Below are 19,031 nucleotides of genomic sequence, written 5' to 3' on the forward strand. Positions count from 1 at the left end.
TTGAGGGTGCAGTTTGAGCACACCATCTCTAAAAGTTTCACCACTGCTGCTTTAGAATAACTGGTCTTGCCTTAGCTAAACAGAAAGAGTGTGGTAATATTCCATAAATTCCTGGTCAAGATGCTGTCCAGCCTTGCAATGACCAAACCTATGACAGAGCTGCAGAGAAACCCTACCCTGCCTAATCCAAGCCTCTTCTCTTCAAAGATACTGTGCTCTGTGCTTCAGAGGATACACAGATCAATAAAATATAATCACTGCCCTCAAAGAGTTTATAGTCTAGTAAGAGACATATGAGAAGACATAATTGCCCTTTAAGGCCAAATGTAAGTGGTATATAGAAATCGCAAAGAGCTCTGGATTTAGGGGAAGAGATTACATCCAGCTGGGGAGATCAGAGAAGGCTTCCCAGAGGAAGTGGTATTTGAAGGGACAGAATTTTAATAGGTGTAGAGATTTTGGAGAACCTTCTAGATAAAGATAACAGAATAAACAGAATCAGAGTTTAGTAAAACTCTGAGCATTTTCAGGGAACAATACGTTTTTAATATATCCTAGATATGGAGCACCTCGCTATAGCAAGCAGTGGAATGTGACATGCTTATCTATTTGCTGTGGGAGATAAGACTGAAAATGTAATTTGGATCAATGTTATTTGGGTGCTTTAAATTCCAAACATAAGGATGCCACTGAATTTTTAAATTTAGGTATTGAGACAAAGGTCCTCTTGAGAATGATTAAGGAAAGATGGATTGGATTAGAGAAGGAATAGCCTGGAGGCAAAGAGACCAGTTAGGAGGCAGTTGTAACTATCTCCTCTAGGTAAGAGATGATGAGGGCCCAAATCTGGGAATTGACTGTAGGAATGGAAAAAAGAAGATATCTTTAAGAGATATCAGAGAGGTCAACTTTATGAAAACTGTTGACAGATTAGACAGAGGAGAAAAAAACTAAAGGAGTCAAAGATGATTGCAGGTTTTTAGCTTGAGTGTCTAGGAGGATGGCAGTACTAGTAACCAATAGGAGAGTTTTTAGGAGAGACAAAAGGACAGGTAAAAGTATTGAAAGTTTTCGAGGTGTGTGGTAGAAGAAATAAGTGAATTAGTGACAGATGGCCTCCAGGAATATGATATAGGTTATTTGCTGGGAATGGAGTGTATGGACAGGAATAATTTTGGCAGCCTAAAGTGATAGTAAAAGATTTGGAATCTCTGATTTAGGTGAAATCCCTGCCGGGTGAAGATCTTTATATTTTTTTTTCAGGCCTTTCTTTGTATGTTGTTTCCCTCCATTAGAGTGTAAACTCCTCCAGGACAAGGACTGTCTTTATTAATTGTATCTCCAGGGTTTAGCACTGTACTTGGCATGTAGTAGCTACAAATGTTCATTCGATTGGATTGATATTGAACTAGATTCAGTTTAATTCAACCAACATTTATTGGAGAGTAGCTAATATAGACACATAGATTTTGGACCTGGAAGGACCATAGATGTCATCGAATTCAGTCTCTTCATTTTATAGATGAAGAAGCTAAAACTCAGAAAAGTCAATGTCTTGTTCAGGGGCATATTGCTAGTAAGTATCTGAGGAGAAATTTGAAAGCTTCTTGACTCCAAGTCTAGCATCCCATCCCCTAAAACACACTGCCTTAAAAGCCTGTAATTTTGTGTGTTAAGTGAAAACTCAAATAACAGTATGATTTGAGAAGATGCTTTTTAAAGCACTTCTCAAACCACAAGAGTTTTGGTAGGCAATAGGCACTCAAACTCTGGAAAAATCTAGTGACTCCTTTTTGTTCTCTTTATCTTGTTTCAGAAGGAAGAAAAAATCAATAATAACAAAAGATGCAAAAAAGTTAAACAGGATAGTCAAAAACTGACTGAGGAGAAAAAGTGAACAGTCCTTAGGGGCAAAAAGCCATTTCAACAGACAAGTATTTCATGACAAAGGAAATCTCCTGAGGAAGGGAAAGAAATCACAACAAATTTTGCAAGATGACAATAGAATATTCTAGAAAGGTAATACCAGGTTGAGGAGTTGAGAAAAGGCCCTTGAATTTAGCAGTTAAGTTTGTTGACATCTTTAGAGAAAGCAATTTCTGGAATTTGGGATTAGCTATGACACTTAAAGGGATTAAAAAATGAGTGAGGGGTAAGGTTGTAGAGGCAGCCAGTGTAAACAACAAAGTGTAGGGCAGAGGTTCTTAACCTGGAATTCATCAACTTAAAAAATTATTTTTGATAACCATTTAATTATATTGGTTTATGTTGTAATTTTATGCACTTTATATGATGGATTTAAAAACAATATTCCAAAAAAAAGGGTCCATAGGCTTCCTCAGAATGCCAAAGATATTTATGACAGCCTAAGAACTGTTCTAAAATTTTGGCAGCAAAAGAGAAAGATATAGAATGTACTATGTAAGAGTGGGTAGGAAAAAGTAAAAGTTTTTTTTATTTTCATTTTGTTTCTTTTATAAAGGATAAGAATACCTACGGGTTTTGTAGTCAACTAGATAAGTGTCATTAGGTAAGGAGCAATTGTAAATAAGAGAGAGAAGGAATAATTAATTGGTTGAGATACTCTTCCAAAGTAAATTAGAAGGAATCCATCAAGGGCATAAATAAAGAGTTTAGCCCAGAAAGGAGAAGGGCCATTTCATCTTCTGAGACTAAAATAAAGAAAAGGACAGGTAAAAGTATAGAGAGTTTTCAAGGTATGGAGGAGAAGGAATAAGTAAACTGGTGATAGATGGCTCCCATTATTCTTAGAAGAACAGGATATAGGTTATTTGTTGGGATTTGGTATGTGGATAGGGGTAGTCTTGGCAACTTGAACTGATAGTAAAAGGTCTGGAACAGCTGATATAGGGAGTATGAGAGGTCAATCAGGAATTAATAAAGGTTTGCCCCACAGCAGGGAAGGCTCAGTGGGAATGTTGTGGGAGAGCTGTAGAGAAAACCTGGGCCAGGAGGGGTGATTTCTTCAAGAACTACAGGTTTAATGATTAGCTTAAAAATAGAGAAATTTATTAAGTTGAATGTAAGTTGAATTATTGAGGTGAATGGCCGGAAGGCAGGTGTAGGTGGAATACTGCTTCCCAGAGGAGATGAAGTTTGAGATTCTTATATCCTTTTGGCAATAGGGGTTGCATGACCAGAGATGAATTAATGGGATGATGTTCCTATGTGAGCAGGGATAAGGTGATGTTTTGTGCCTCAAAGACAGAAGGGGTAACCTGAGAAGTTCAGGGGGTAAATTATATGTCTTACATACACCCTGAAGATTATCAGAGTAGAACTTGGAGGAATATATCTGTACTCATAAAGAAGCTAAAGGGAGAGGCCAAAAGGGAGTGTCTCTCTTAGAAACTCTTTTTTTTTTTATCATATGGTGCTTAAAGTTACCTTCCTTCAGCCAGCACTGTAAGGAAAAAAGAATTCCTTACATACTCTTTAATGTGGGATACCTCAGGGTTTTTGGGGGTGTCCAGGGGAAACCCTTGATTCCATGTCAGGAATTAGGTAATAGATTATAATGGTTGCCCATGGCTATGGATTATAGAGGCTGAAATGGCTGAAAATCAAAAGGACAATAGTTGTTGAGTACAGTTGTAATGGTTAACTCTAGGGTCAAGATTGCCAAGGCAGTAATTTTAAACTAGAATGTGAATAATCTTCTATAATGTGTAGAACTAGAAAAACAAGATTGGATATATCCACAGGAGGCTGAAAATGAGAAAAAGTCTTAGGAGGAATGAGCCAGAAGGAGAGACAGAAATATCAGATACTGAAATCAGAGAAAAGAATTTCAGAGTTTGTGACCACAAAAGTGAAATAGTTTAGATGATGGATGAATGCATGAAAAATTATTTATTAAGAACTTACAGGTCTTTGTTCCAGACATTGTGCTAAGTGCTGGAGATCACATATATGAAAAATTATATGATAGTCCTTTCCTTCAAGGACCTCATAAGATAACACATAAGGGGGATTGGTGGACAAGGAAGTAGTCTGGGGTGTTATAGAGATTGAGTTCATCCATATGACATACCCTTTCCAGAAGCAATAGTAGTTGTGTTTTGATTATTGAGTCCAGAGCAGAAAGATAGAAAATAGGGATGGGTAGGTAGTAGGGTGATGAGGGAAGAGAGGGTTACAGGCACAGCAGTAGGTTAGATGACAAGATAACTTCAACTGGCTATCTTTCTGTCAATGAAGTTGATTTGATCTAGAGTTGGCAAGATATAATGGGCTAGGCAAGTTTACACTTACTCAGTTATCAGGCAAGATTACTGCAAAAACTGGAAGTTTCTAAACTGAGTGGATTGACTCCCTCAAGGACTGGGTATAGGAATTCTAGAGCTTTTGGACAGAGTTTTATTGGACAAGGTGGGCAGAAGTACAGCAGTGGCTGACAGAGTAGAGAGCAAAATGGGTTGGTTTCTGATTGGGATATAATGGTGAAGTCTAAGTTGTGATACTCCATGGATTTCCGAGATTGAGTAGAAATGTAGCCCTGAACTCTTATACCACACCTTGGTCAGGAAGAATGGCAAAAAAAGAGCAATCATCCTGAAAAGGGTGGAAAAGGATGAAGTGTCTTCTAAAGAAAACCAGATTTCTGTAAATGCCCAAAAGATGGAGAAAATGAGAGGAGATATAGGATGAAATAGTTTGCAGAGGATAGAACTAGATATATATTTTTTCTTTTTTTTTAAAGATAGTTTATTTTCCTAATTACGTGCAATAACACTTTTCAATATACATTTTCTGGAATTATAAAATCTAAGTTGTTTCCATTTCTCTTCTCCCTCTCCTCTCTCAGAAATGGTAAGCAATTTGATCTGGGTTATATATGTATTATCATGCAAAACATATTTCCATATAGCTCATTTTTTTTAAACCCTTGTACTTCGGTGTATTGTCTCATAGGTGGAAGGTTGGTAAGGGTGGGCAATGGGGGTCAAATGACTTGCCCAGGGTCACACAACTGGGAAGTGGCTGAGGCTGGGTTTGAACCTAGGACCTCCTGTCTCTAGGCCTGACTCTCACTCCACTGAGCTATCCAGCTGCCCTATAGCTCATTTTTTTAAGAGAATACTCATATAAACCCCAAACCCCCAAACATAAATATACTAATGCAAAAAATAGTATATTTTGATCTGCATTCCAACTCCAGTAGTTTGTTTTTTTTTCTGAGGTGGATCACATTCTTTGTCATATGTCCTTTAGAACTGTCTTGGATCATTGTATTGCTGAAAGTAGCTAAGTCTTTCACTTAGTGATCACAGTACAATATGACTGTTACCATGTACAATGTTCTTCTGGTTCTGCTTATTTTGCTTTGCATCAGTTCATACAGGTCTTTCTAGCTTTTTCTGAAATCATTCTACTCATCATTTCTTATAGCACAATAGTATTCCATCGCCATCAGACACCAGAATGCCAGTTCGGCCATTCCCCAATTGATGGACACCCCCTCAATTTCCAATTTTTAGCCACCACAAAAAGAGCCATTATAAATATCTTTGTACAAGTAGGTCATTTCCTCTTTTTAAATGTTCTCTTTGGAATAAAATCTAGTAGTGGTATTACAGGATCAAGGATAGTTTTATAGCCCTTTGGGTAAAGTTCCAAAGTGCTTTCCAGGTTGGTTGGAATCAGTTCACAACTTCACCAACAATGAATTAGTGCCCAATTTTGCCACATCCCCTCCAACATTTACTACTTTTTTTTTACTGTTACATTGGCCAATCTGATAGGTGTGAGAGGTACCTCAGCATTGTTTTAATTTGTATTTCTCTAATCAAGGGTGATTTAGAACATTTTTTCATATGATTATTAATAGCTTTGATTTCTTCATCTGAAAAGTGCTTATTCATATCCTTTGACCATTCATCATTTGGGGAATGACTTGAATTCTTATGAATTTGACTCTATTCTTTTGATTAATTAGATGTTTATTGGAGAAATTTGCTATAAAATACCTTTCCCCCAAAATTTCTTGTTTCCCTTCTAAACTTGGTTATATTGGTTTTGTTTTTACAAAAATCCTTTAATTTAATATAATCAAAATTATTCATTTGTATATTGCAATGCAAATCTTTCCCTGGGGATTTTTTTCTTAGGGAGTTCACTGATGGTTTGTTCAATTTCTTTTTCTGAGATGGGGTTATTTATTTTACTTCCTCTTTTGTTAATCTGAGTAATTTGCATTTTTGCAAATATCCATTGATTTCACTTATTTTGTCAGATTTATTGGCATATAATTGGGCAAAATGGTTCCTAATTATTGCTTTAATTTCTTCTTAATTGGTGGCAAATTCACCCTTTTCATTTTTGATACTGGCAATTTGTTTTTCTTCTTCCCTTTTTAAAATCAAATTAACCCAAAGCTTTATATATTTTATTTGTGTTGTTTTAATAAAACCAGCTCCTAGTCTAATTTATTAGTTCAATAGTTCCCTTACTTTCAATTTTACTTAATTTCTCCTTTGATTTTTAGGATTTCTCATTTAGTCTTTAATTGGAGATTTTATATTTATTCTGTTTTTTCAGTTTCATGCCTAATTCATTGATCTGCTTTTTCTCTAGTTTATTTAACTGTTTAGAGATAGAAATTTTCCTCTAAATACTGCTTTAGCTGTATCCTATAAACTTTGATATGTGGTATCATTATTATTCTCTTTAATGAAATTATTGATTGGTTCTATAAATTTTTTTGATCCACCACTTTTTAATAATACATTATTTAGTTTCTAATTAGTTTTTAATTTGGTTTTCCATGGGCCCTTAAAATTATAATTTTTATTGTATCATGATCTGAAAAGAATGCATTTATTATTTCTGCTTTTTTGCATTTGGTTATGATGTTTTTATGCTCTAACGTATGGTCAAATTTTGTATAGATTCCATGTACTATTGAGAAGAAGGTATAACCCTTTATAATGCTTATTCACTTTTCTCCAGAGAACTATTAAATCTAACTTTTAAAATTTCCTTCACTTCTTACTTATTTTTTTAATTAGATTTATTGAATTGAGATAGGGGAAAGTTGAGGTCTCCAATTTAGTTTTATTGTCTGTTTTCTCCTGAATCTTATTTAATCTCTCCTTTTAAAACTTGGAGACTAAACATTTGGTTCATATATGTTTAGTATTGATATTTTATTGTATATGGTACCTTTATCAAGATGTAATTTCTTTCTTTATATCTTATAATTACATCTATTTTTGCTCCAGCTTTGTCTGAGATCATGATCGCTACTCATCCCTTTTTTACTTCAGTTAAAGCACAATAAATTCTCCTCCACACCTTACTTTTATTCTGTGTGCATCTTTCTGCCTTAAATATCTTTCTTGTAAACAACATATAGGATTCTGGCTTTTAATACACTCTGCTAACTGCTTATATTCTGTGGGTAAATTAATCCTGTTCCCATTCACAATTATGATTAACATCTGTGTATTCTCCTCCATTGTATTTCCCCCTTTTGATCCCATTCCCTTCTCCCTTCTATTTTCTCCTCTTGTCTTATTTCCCTTCTACTTTTTTGTAGGGTAAGATGGGATTCTGAACATATATGAGTATGATTGTTGTTCCCTCTACAAGTCAATTTTGATAAGAATAAGATTTAAGCATTGCCCATCACCACCCTCATCCTCCCCTCTTCATTGTAGTACTTTTTTTGGTAGCTCTTTAGGTGAGATAATTTACTCTGTTCTACCTCCCCCTTCCATTTTCTCTCAGTGCAATTCTCTTTTTCACCCCTTGATTTTTTCTTGCATGTCATCCTAATCAATTTACTCCCACACACTCTGTCTATATTATACTCCTTCTAACTGCTCTAATACTGATAAAAATTTTAAGAGTTACAAATGTCATCTTTCCATGTAGGAATATAAACAACTTGAGCCTTTTGAATCTCTTGTTTACCTTTTTATGCTTCACTTGAACTTCTCATATACTTGCACATCAAATTTTTTGTTTGTTTGGTCTTTTCATCAGGAATGCTTGGAAATCTTCTATTTTACTAAATGACCATTTTTCCTCTGAAAGAAGATACTCAGTTTTGCTGTATAGGTGATTCTGGAATTTAAACTTAGTCTTTTTGCCTTCTGGAATATCATACACTGAGCCTTCTGATCCTTTAATGTGGAGGCTGCTAAGTCTTATGCAATCTTGACTGTGGCTCCATGGTATTTGAATTGCTTCTTTCTAGCTGCTTTCAATTTTTTTTCTTGGCCTGGAAGCTCTTGAATTTGGCTATAATATTCCTAGGCATTGTCATTTGCGGATTTATTTCAAGAAGTGATTGATAGTCTTTCAATTTCTATTTTACCCTCTCGTTCAGGAATATCAGGGAAGTTTTCTTTGATAATTTATTATAATATGATGTCTTGGGAATTTTTTTTATCATAGTTTTAAGTAATCCAATAATTCTTAAAATGTCTCTCCTGAATTTATTTTCCAGGTCAGTTTTTTTAATGAGATATTTCATGTTTTCTTCCATTTTTTTTTCATTCTTTTGCTTTTTTTTATTGTTTCTTGATGTGCCATAAAGTCTTTAGTTTCCATTTTCTCAATTTTAATTTTTAAGAAACTATTTTCTTCTATGAACTTTTGAATCTCCCTTTTCTTTTTGGTCAATTTTACTTTTTAATAAACAATTTCTTCATTGGATTTTTACACATCTTTTTCATTTGGCCAGTTCTGCTTGGCATTGCTTTCATTTCACTTACCCATTTTTCATCTGCCTTTCTCATTTGATTTTTTTAATACATTTATTAATATTCATTTTTAACCTGATTACATGCTTCATACCCCTACTTTCCCCTTCACCCCCCGCTCTCCCCTCACCCATGGCTGACGCACATTTCCACTGGTTGTAACATGTGTCCTTGTTCAAGGCCCATTTCCATATTGTTGTTAGTTGCATTGGTGTGGTTGTTTCTAGTCCACATCCCCAATCATGTCCACCCCAACCCATGCATTCAAGCAGTTGTTTTTCTTATATGTTTCCTCTCCTGCAGTCCTTCCTCTGAATGTGGGTAGCATTCTTTACCTTAAATCCCTCAGAGCTGTCTTGTGTCATTGCATTGCTGCTGGTACAGAAGTCTATTACATTCGATTTTACCACAGTATATCAGTCTCTGTGTACAATGTTCTCCTGGATCTGCTCCTTTCGCTCTGCATCAGTTCCTGGAGGTCTTTCCAGTTCACATGGAATTCCTCCAGTTTATTATTCCTTTGAGCACAATAGTATTCCATCACCAGCATATACCACAATTTGTTCAGCTATTCCCCAATTGAAGAGCATCCCCTCATTTTCCAGTTTTTTGCCACTACAAAAAGTGCAGCTATAAATATTTTCGTACAAGTCTGTTTATCTATGATCTCTTTGGGGTACAAACCCAACAATGGTATGGCTGGATCAAAGGGCAGGCATTCTTTTATAGCCCTTTGAGCATAGTTCCAAATTGCCAGCCAGAATGGTTGGATCAGTTCACAACTCCACCAGCAATGCATTAATGTCCCAATTTTGCCACATCCCCTCCAACATTCATTACTCTCCCCCTCTTTCATTTTAGCCAATCTTCTAGGTATGAGGTAGTACCTCAGAGTTGTTTTGATTTGCATTTCTCTAATTATTAGAGATTTAGAACACTTTCTCATGTGCTTATTGATACTTTTGATTTCTTTACCTGAGAATTTCCTATTCATGTCTCTTGCCCATTTTTCAATTGGGAATGGCTTGATTTTTTTTACAATTGATTTAACTCCTTGTATATTTGAGTAATTAAACCCCTGTCAGAGTTTTTTGTTATAAAGATTTTTTTCCCAATTTGTTGTTTCCCTTCTGATTTTGACTACATTGTTTTTGTTTGTATAAAAGCTTTTTAGCTTGATATAATCAAAACCATTTAATTTACATTTTAATTTACATTTTGTAATTTTTTCTAACTCTTGCTTGGTTTTAAAATCTTTCCTTTCTCAGAGATCTGATAGGTATACTATTTTGTGTTCACTTAACTTATTTATAGTTTCCCTCTTTATATTCAGGTCATTCACCCACTCTGAATTTATCTTGGTGTAGGGTGTGAGATGTCGATCTAAACCTAATCTCTCCCATATTGTTTTCCAAGTTTCCCAGCAGTTTTTGTCAAATAGTGGATTCATGTCCCAAAAGTTGGGCTCTTTGGGTTTATCATACACTGTCTTGCTGACATCATTAACCCCAAGTCTATTCCACTGGTCCTCCCTTCTATCTCTTAGCCAGTACCATATTGTTTTGGTGACTGCTGCTTTATAGTATAGTTTAAGATCTGGTACTGCTAGGCCCCCTTCCTTCACATTTTTTTTTCATTATTTCCCTTGATATTCTTGATCTTTTGTTATTCCAAATGAAATTTGTTATAGTTTTTCCTAATTCAGTAAAGAAGTTTTTTGGTAATTTGATAGGTATGGCACTAAATAGGTAAATTAATTTGGGTAGAATGTTCATTTTTATTATGTTAGCTCGTCCTACCCATGAACAATTAATGGCTTTCCAATTGTTGAGATCCAGTTTTATTTGTCTGGAAAGTGTTTTGTAGTTGTTTTCGTATAGTAGCTATGTTTGTTTTGGTAGATAGATTCCCAAGTATTTTATATTGTCTAGGGTGATTTTAAATGGTATTTCTCTTTCTACCTCTTGCTGCTCTAATGTGTTGGAAATATATAGAAATGCTGATGATTTATGTGCATTTATTTTGTATCCTGCCACTTTGCTAAAGTTGTTGATTATTTTTACTAGCGTCTTAGTTGATTCTCTAGGATTTTTTAAGTATACCATCATATCATCTGCAAAGAGTGATAGCTTAGTCTCCTCATTGCCTATTTTGATACCTTCAATTTCTTTTTCTTCTCTAATTCTCATTTGATTTTTGAAATTCTTTCTGAGCTCTTCTAGAACCTGAGGCCAATTTCCATTTTTTTGGAAGTTCTTAATGTAGCTGCTTTGATCTCTTTGTCCCCATCTGAGTCTAAGTTTTGTTTTTTGTCACCATAATAATTTTATATGATTAGATTTTTTTAAATGTTTACTCATTTTCCTAGCCTTTTTCTCAATTGTTATTTTTATTTTAAAGATGAGCTCTGCTCTTATGGTAGAGATAACTTCAATTTTTCCCTGCAGTTATTCTCAGATCTAATTCTGATTTACTACAAGTTTTAGTTCTTCCAAGGTGATATCAGCCTGTGGACTGGGAGCTTTGATAGCCACCTCCCACTGTTGTTTCATTCCACCCACCCATCCTTACTCCCCCAACTGCTGATGTCTTTCAGGGCTCAGAGCATTATGAGCTACCTTTTTCTGGGACTTAGGACCTCACTACAGGCTTGGGCAGGGGCTCTGGCCTTCCCCTTTGGCTTGTACCAATTAGACATAGTGCAGAAGGCCCAGCACTGGGACTTTGGGGACTCACATTGGACTTGGGCAGGGTCTTTGAGGTTTTCTCTGGGCCTACATCCATCGGACACATTGTGGACTCACTGCAGGCTTAGACAAGGCTCTGGGTTTTCTTTAGGGCTTGCACCAGCTAGGCTTACTGTGGATTGAATTGTAGTTTGGAGCTTCAGTCTGGACCAGCACCAGCCAGGAGTACCAAGAACCTCCCTCTGGGCTTGTCCTAGGACTTGGAACTTCAGTGGTTGGGTATAGGGTGCTCCGCTGTTGATTTAGGTAGGCTTTCAGGGTCTCAAATTGGGTTTGGGTCCAGGTTCAGAACCTGGAGCAGTAGATATGGGGTGAGAGACCTTGCTGTTGGCTTGCACTGGTACTCCTCAGTGTGGCCCTGCTGCAGCTTATGTGGACTTGCTGTCAGCTGTGCTCTGCTTTCACCCCAACGAACCTGACCCTCTCTGTCCACCTCTCAAATTGTTTTCTGGAGGAAAGTTGTTTCACTTGGTCCCCTTGTTGGCTCATTCACTCTAGTATTTGTTTTGAACAATTATTTTAAGGTTGATTGGAGAGGATTTTCAGAGAGGTTTGAGCTTTCTGTGCCTCCCCTTTGCCATTTTGGCTCCACCTTCAGAACAAGATATTTTGAAGGGTAGAGGAGGAACTGGGAAGGGGTGGAATCCAGCTAGATCAGGATTAGGGGGGTTGAGAAAAGTTTCAGGAGAGAAGTGTTTGCCCCTCAGCAGGTGGTAATTGAATTACGGGGATTAAAGAAATACAAATGAAAGCTGGCTGGCCATAGGTTAGGGAAAATATCACATGAAAACACCAATTACACTGGCTTTCTGTTGTCTTTAGGATAAAATATAAATGTCTTTAGTTTTTGAAGTCCTTCATAACCTAGTCCTGACTCCTCTTTCTTGATTATTGGATATTCCTCTTCCTCCCATCCTTTGTGTCTGGTCAAACTGACCTTCTCTTAGCCTCTCTCACCTGTGACATTGCTACCTATTTCTATGCCTTTATGCCTGGAAGGTACTTGCTCCTTTCCTCCACATCATAGAAACCCATTTTTTTTCTTTCCTTCTTTTTTTAAACCCTTACCTTCTCTCTTAAATTTAATACAAAGTATTGGTTCCAAAGTAGAAGAGTGGTCAGGGTTAGGCAATTGGGGTTAAGGGACTTACCCAGGGTAACATAGCTAAGGAGTGTCTGAGGTTTGAGCCCCCTTTTCTTTCAAGATAAAGCTTAGGCTCTATCTTCTTTGTGAAGCTTTTCTTGATTCCCCATCTCCTCCAAATTCTAGTGTCCTTATAATTAATTTATTTATCAGTGTATGGTAGGTTTTGAAGGGTTATGGCTGGGGAAACTACATTCCCCAGCATGCCCCAGGGGTCCCTCCCCCTTACTTCCTGGTGTGGGATTGGTCTTGAATGGACCAATCCCATACTGGGGGAGGAGGGGGAAAGACCATGCCCCCTATTTCCTGGTGTGGGATTGGTCCTGAATGGACCAATCCCATGCTAGGGGAGTCCACACCTCCTACTTCCAAGCATGGGATTGATCTATATAAGGACCAATCCTACCCCTAGGAAGGAACTTTGAATTGGAGGAGATTCAGAGTAGCGGGGAGTTAGTTAATTTCAGTTGGGGAAAACTCTGGTTTTTCTTACTTTAATAAAGCTAATAATATAAAAGGAGTTTTAAAAATTTTAATCATTTCAGTATGAATCCATAAATATATTTGTATTTAACTATAGTTAAGAGGTGTATATTTTTATATGGGCATATCTCTGCTTTTAGAATGTAAACTCATTGAGAATAGGGATTTTTTTCATTCTTTGCCTTTTTAATGCCTAGACTAGAGCCTAGCACAATGCCTCAAGATACATATTGGTGCTTAATAAATACTTCGGGATTGATCAGTATAATCCATGGATTGGTTGCTGATGGTTTTGGAGAATGGCTATAGTAAAGGACACTAAAACCCACGCAGGAGAAAACCACTAGATATCTTTCTCCTCCACAATCTCAGTAAAGGCATTAGTCTGTGGCCATTGTAAAAGTGAAATTTGGGAAAAAGCCATCTAAAAAGTGTATATATTTCTATGGACAGGGGAAATGTATCAAAACTACATTTCCTGTGATCCAACATGGTCAAACTGGTTTCCGTTTCCGGGTTTTGGGGGCATGAGGAGGCCTACGTCGATGCAGAGAGGGTTTTAAATCTCCTGGGTTAGGAGGGAGTGGTCTCTTTGCCAGTAGGCTCTCTTGGGCAGCAGACTGGAGACAGTAATGGAGGTGGCAGTTTTGAATGCTTACAAGCGCGTGGTCTAATTATCTATCAGCATGGCTTTAATTAAATTACTAATATATATTATTATACCAGCCTTTATCATTTTTAATATTTATCATTATGGCAACCACAAAGGGATGATAGTGGTGATAGTGGAAGCTTTGCTTTTATTCATACATTTCCCCCCCTATTCTTATTTTTCCTATTGTTATGTTCAAAGGAAAGAAGGAAAGGAAGGAAAGAAAGAAGTGACAAATTGAAGGACCGTGTGGGGAAGAGTCTTTCAATCCCTGTCACTGAGAAGGTCTATGATTTAGGTTTCAGAATAAGCCTGGCTGCACAACAGCACTGGCTTCAATATTATTTCTCCTCTATTATAACCCCAACCTGGGAAAGCATTTCTAGTTATCTTTAATTTTCTCCTTCATATAATAGTAAGATATATTTATTCATTCCTTCAATAACCAGGAAAGAATTTTTAATTTTATTGAAAATTTCCCCATATACACATATACTTCTACTTTAATTCACTCTTTTAACAACCTTTGACTAAAGACTGTCATGTGCCTAGATCCAATGTTAGGAACCGTAAGTGAGAGTCTGCAAAGATGAGTGTGTTAACATCACTGCTCCCAAGAAGTTCACAATTTTTGGGAAGACATATAATGCCTTATGCCCCTTAAAGGAAGCTCAACATAGCTAAAGAACCGATCTTGGATTCAGACACTAGCTAGTCGTTGCCAGGTCAAGTCACTTAAACTTCATAATCCCTCAGTTTCCTCATTTGTAATATGGGAATAATGTCTCTAACATATACCTCACAGTGACATTCTGAGACTCAGATAAGATAATATATATGAAAGTCTTTGCAAACCTTAAAACATCATTGAAATGTCAGCTCTTACTTCTCTCCATTTGTTTCTCCCTCCCATTAGTCTTTCATATTTTTTCTCAATTGGCCCTTGTTGTGCATAAGTGTGGTCATATTACTCCTTTTTCAAAAGGCTAATTTAGTTGGTCTCTATTGCCCAATGAACAACATTCAGAGTTTCTTGCTTGGCATTCAAGGTTCTCCAATGTGGTAGAGATTTTAACCCAATTTTTTATAATTATCTTATATTGATCTTGCCCACATGTTTCTATACACTGTTCAATTTCAGCTATTTCATGTCCCCTGTATATTCCTTAGACTGTACCATGTTTCTGCCTTTATTTATGCTGCTTCTTATGCACTGCCTCCTTTATCACTACTAAATTCTTGCCACTTCTTTAAAGTCTAATGCAAAAGCCCATGTACCACATAAAAACTTTCTTGATTTCCTCTTAGAAATCATCTTTTTAATTGAGTTTTATTCTGCTCTACTTCTCTCTAATAATACATTGTATGATAATTATTTATGTTTATCTTTTTTCTCCCATTAAACTATAAGTTCTGTGAAGGCAAGAACTATATCCCATTTAATATAGTATCTCTTCCCAGGACCCAGCAATGAATTCTATCCCTATAGGCCCTTAAAAATATTTAATGAATGTTTGAATAAATCTCTTTTTGAAGACTCAAATCTTATTAGATTGTATTAGTCTTTAAGAATTATATTTCTTAAAGGTTATACAACTTGTCTCAACATATATTCTTCAAAATATTCAGCATATATAATGTTTATTCCAACAGCACATTCTCCTTTTTGAGTTAAAGATTTAAACCAAATTTAACCTTTCAAGAGATGATCAGAGAAATGAATCTCTTCACCTCAGGAAGTACTTTCCCACAGTTATGATGATAAGAATGATTGCTCTATTAATATTTGTGATAAAAAGCAAACAAAACTATACATATTTTACTTGATCAGAAATTTCCTTTATAACTATGTTCCCCAATATAGGTGAATAACAATTCAAATAATGTATTTATGTAATTATATATATGCATATATAATTTTTGAAGATTGGAATTAGGTTACGAATGTGTAGATCACTAACATTACATAAAGTGACAAATTATGTGTGGGAAACTCTGATTCCCAGTACTAACTGGATCATTTTTCATTTTAGCCAAGTGACTGACATTGACATGAGTCATCTAAGTAAAGGAATTTTGATTTTCTGAATGTATAAAACACACCCAATATTGTTAAGACATTGACTGATAGTGATAATTATCTGTTAAAATGCATATTGGCTGGGGTTAGAATTTTAATCATAGCATACACCAGGAGTTTGTTATGACCCAAACCACAAAATAAAATAAAATCATAAATGATGAGACATGAATTTGGCAATACAGCTTGAGGTGTGAGATAGCAATTTCAAATGCTGTTTAGGGAAATATACTATTTAGCCATTATCAGTGAGCCATGAGTTTGGTAGTTTAGGAAAGGATGCAATTGTGGATCTCTAGGCTGTCTTATATAATTACATATAATGACTAAAGTAATCACATGCTCCATCAGCCAAAACATTTCTTCTGTTTTCCTAATCAGTCATACAACAAAACCAAAATAAACACTTTACAGTGAATTAAAAATAAACCTGCAAGCATTTGAGTCTGGCAAGAATCTGTTGGACATTAAAGAAATATTGGACATCAGAAATATGTGTACCAATCCATTTAGTGGGCCATACATGTTTAGAAGCACATACTTTGATCAAATGAATTTATGAATTGTTCATGTCTTTCATGATTGAATAGTATAACTACGCAAACAATCATTTTTGACCCAAGATCTCCTGCTAAATGATTTTTACAACCGAACTACCTCTTACACTGATTTTTCAAATTGGTATTATCTTTCACAGAAATGTAGTGGGTGACTTTGTGATGTATAATTATCAAGCAAATGTTTGTTACTTATATTTGTTAACTATTAGCAAAAACATTAAAAGTCAGAGCTATAGGATTATTCGACTGACTTGTTCTGTTACATTTCACACATCTCTGCCAGTCTTCCTTTTGTTTCTTGGCTTGCTAATTTGTTTTATAATTATTGGATACAATCAAAGAACCAATATTTCTTTATCTCCAGTAAAATCCATTGTCAACCAACTTTCTCTTCCAAGGCCTATTTCTAGTTGGTTCTGCCCTATTCTATTTGTCTGTCTAGAAACTTAATGCTTTTAGGCACTCTATCCTTTTTTCTCTTTGCCTAGCTATGTCTGTATTATCTTGTGAAATAGAAGCATTAACTTTGAGTTTGAATTCCAATTTTGTCTTTGGGAAAGACATTTGACTCTCTGGGCCTCAATTTCCTCATCTGTAAAATGAAGCAATTTTATTAGATGACCTGTAACAGTGATGGTGAACCTTTTAGAGACCATGTGCTGTGCCTCAATCCCCCCTACTAAGTGCCAGGCACGCCCCAAAAGCCCACCTCCCATTACTGCAGGTAGGTGAGGGAGAAAGAACACTCACTGGGCTGCCGAGCAGAGGGGTGGGTGAAGTGAGGAATGTCTTCAGTGAGTGTAGAGAGGGGGAAGGGAGTGGCTTGAGTGGGTAAGTGAGTGCTCTGCTCCCCTCCAGCTCTGCCACCTATGAGTCACCAACCTTACCCCTTCCATGTGCTCCCTTTGGACTGCTGAGCAGAGGGGTGCAGGATGGGAAAAAATGTCATCAGGCATGGTGGTGAGGGAGAGGGGAGCAGCTCCACCCAAGTCCCTCTGCCTTTAGTAACTAATGAGGGGGGGCACACGTGCCCACAGAGAGCACTGTGTGCCATCTTTGGCACCCGTGCTATAGGTTTGCCACATATTAGATCATATAAGATCCCTTTGAAATTTCTCTATAATCTGCTCCAATTCTCCATGCTTTATTGGTGTCCATTTTCTCTTAAAAGTTTCTAAAAGTACAATAATCATGTTCTTTGTGTTCATAAGTAGCTCATGATATTTTGCCAGGTGAATACTTAATGAATATTTTCAGAAGGTAGCATGATACTGTGAAAAGAACATTATTAGACTTAGAATCAAAAAAACCAATGTAATCTTGAGTATCATTTCACTTCTCTGAGATTTTCATTTGTCGTAGTTACAATTTTCTCATTACTAAAATGGGGGCAATAATACTTTCTCTAGTTATGTCAAAGAGCTCTTGTGATGGTTGGATTCAGTAATGTATGGAAAATGCTTTGTAATAATTAAATACCTTATCAATTGGAGCTATAGCTAGTTGATGATAAGGATTCTTTTATAAGGCTCTTTGTGGTGAGGTCTGTTGGGTTTAACATATTTATGTGGTCACATAGAATACAAAAATTGGGAATTTCCAAGCTTAGACAACTTTTTCAATGAAAAACTTCCTATGGATTACAAAAGGAACTAACAGAACCATTGGATAACATTCTCCAGTAGGATGATTAAGTTTATGTGCTCGATTACCATCTGGTCTGTTGAATAAAGCTACCATTATGTTGGTGGAATATGGTTCTAAAACATGCTCTGTTTTCCACAGGCTTCTGAACAACAACCAAATCAGGAAGATTTCCAGAAATGCTTTTGAAGGGCTTGAAAACTTGCTCTATCTGTAAGTCACAGGAAAAAAAATCAATGAATACATATGGTACTGACTGATTACTTTGTGTTTCTCGTTCTTGTTTCTTCTTCCTCCTCCTCTTCCTCCCATTTCTCCTCCTATTCCTTCTCTTCCTCTTCATCTTCCTCCTCCTATTCTTCCTCCTTCTTCAGAAAATAAATTGCCAACTTACACTTTTCTTCCTCTTGCAAGTCCAAAACATCCTTAGTTAGACGTATGGTGCCCAGATCCCAATTGAGCAAATTCATGTGGTTCCTTGTTTTGGTTCTCCAAACCTCAAGTTGAAGGGGAAAAAAACCCCAGAAGAATAATTATCAGATGTTTCATATTCAAAGCTTACTAGGACAAGCATACTTCAAAATCACAGAGATCAAAAAGAAAGAGTAGTGTTGAAAAACAGTCACTTTTGCAAGTTTTTCCTTCTAATGCTGGGGATTGTATTAGAAGCAACTTTAATGAGACTGGATATGAACCAAGTTTTGGATCAATTAGCTGAAGAATATGATTTCAGACAATCATGTTCCCCATCTGTGACTTTCTAGAAAAAGAAAAAAAAAAGATTAGCCCAAAGTGATTACCAGTGTAGTCTCATATGCTTGTGATAGTGGATAGTACTCAAATGTTATGAAGTAGAGTCAAATTCCAGGGTTTCTTTCTTTTTCTTTTTTTCCTCTTTCTTTTTTCTTCTTTCTTCTTTCTTTTTTCTTCTTTTTTTCTTCCTTCCTTCCTTTTCTTTCTTTCTTTCTTTCTTTCTTTCTTTCTTTCTT

The 19,031-nt window shown here is 36.2% G+C and overlaps 1 protein-coding gene across 1 annotated transcript in view; it reads left to right on the forward strand.

Moving 5' to 3' along the window:
* Nucleotides 1-19,031, forward strand: part of PXDNL (peroxidasin like) — a 361,514-nt gene that overhangs the window by 64,968 nt on the left and 277,515 nt on the right. The window contains exon 3 of the mRNA XM_044682749.1: nt 18,184-18,255. Within this exon, the coding sequence (XP_044538684.1) occupies nt 18,184-18,255 (72 nt within the window). The remainder of the gene's footprint in view (nt 1-18,183; nt 18,256-19,031) is intronic.

This window comes from Gracilinanus agilis, chromosome 1 (assembly GCF_016433145.1).
Source record: "Gracilinanus agilis isolate LMUSP501 chromosome 1, AgileGrace, whole genome shotgun sequence".
Taxonomy (NCBI): domain Eukaryota; kingdom Metazoa; phylum Chordata; class Mammalia; order Didelphimorphia; family Didelphidae; genus Gracilinanus; species Gracilinanus agilis.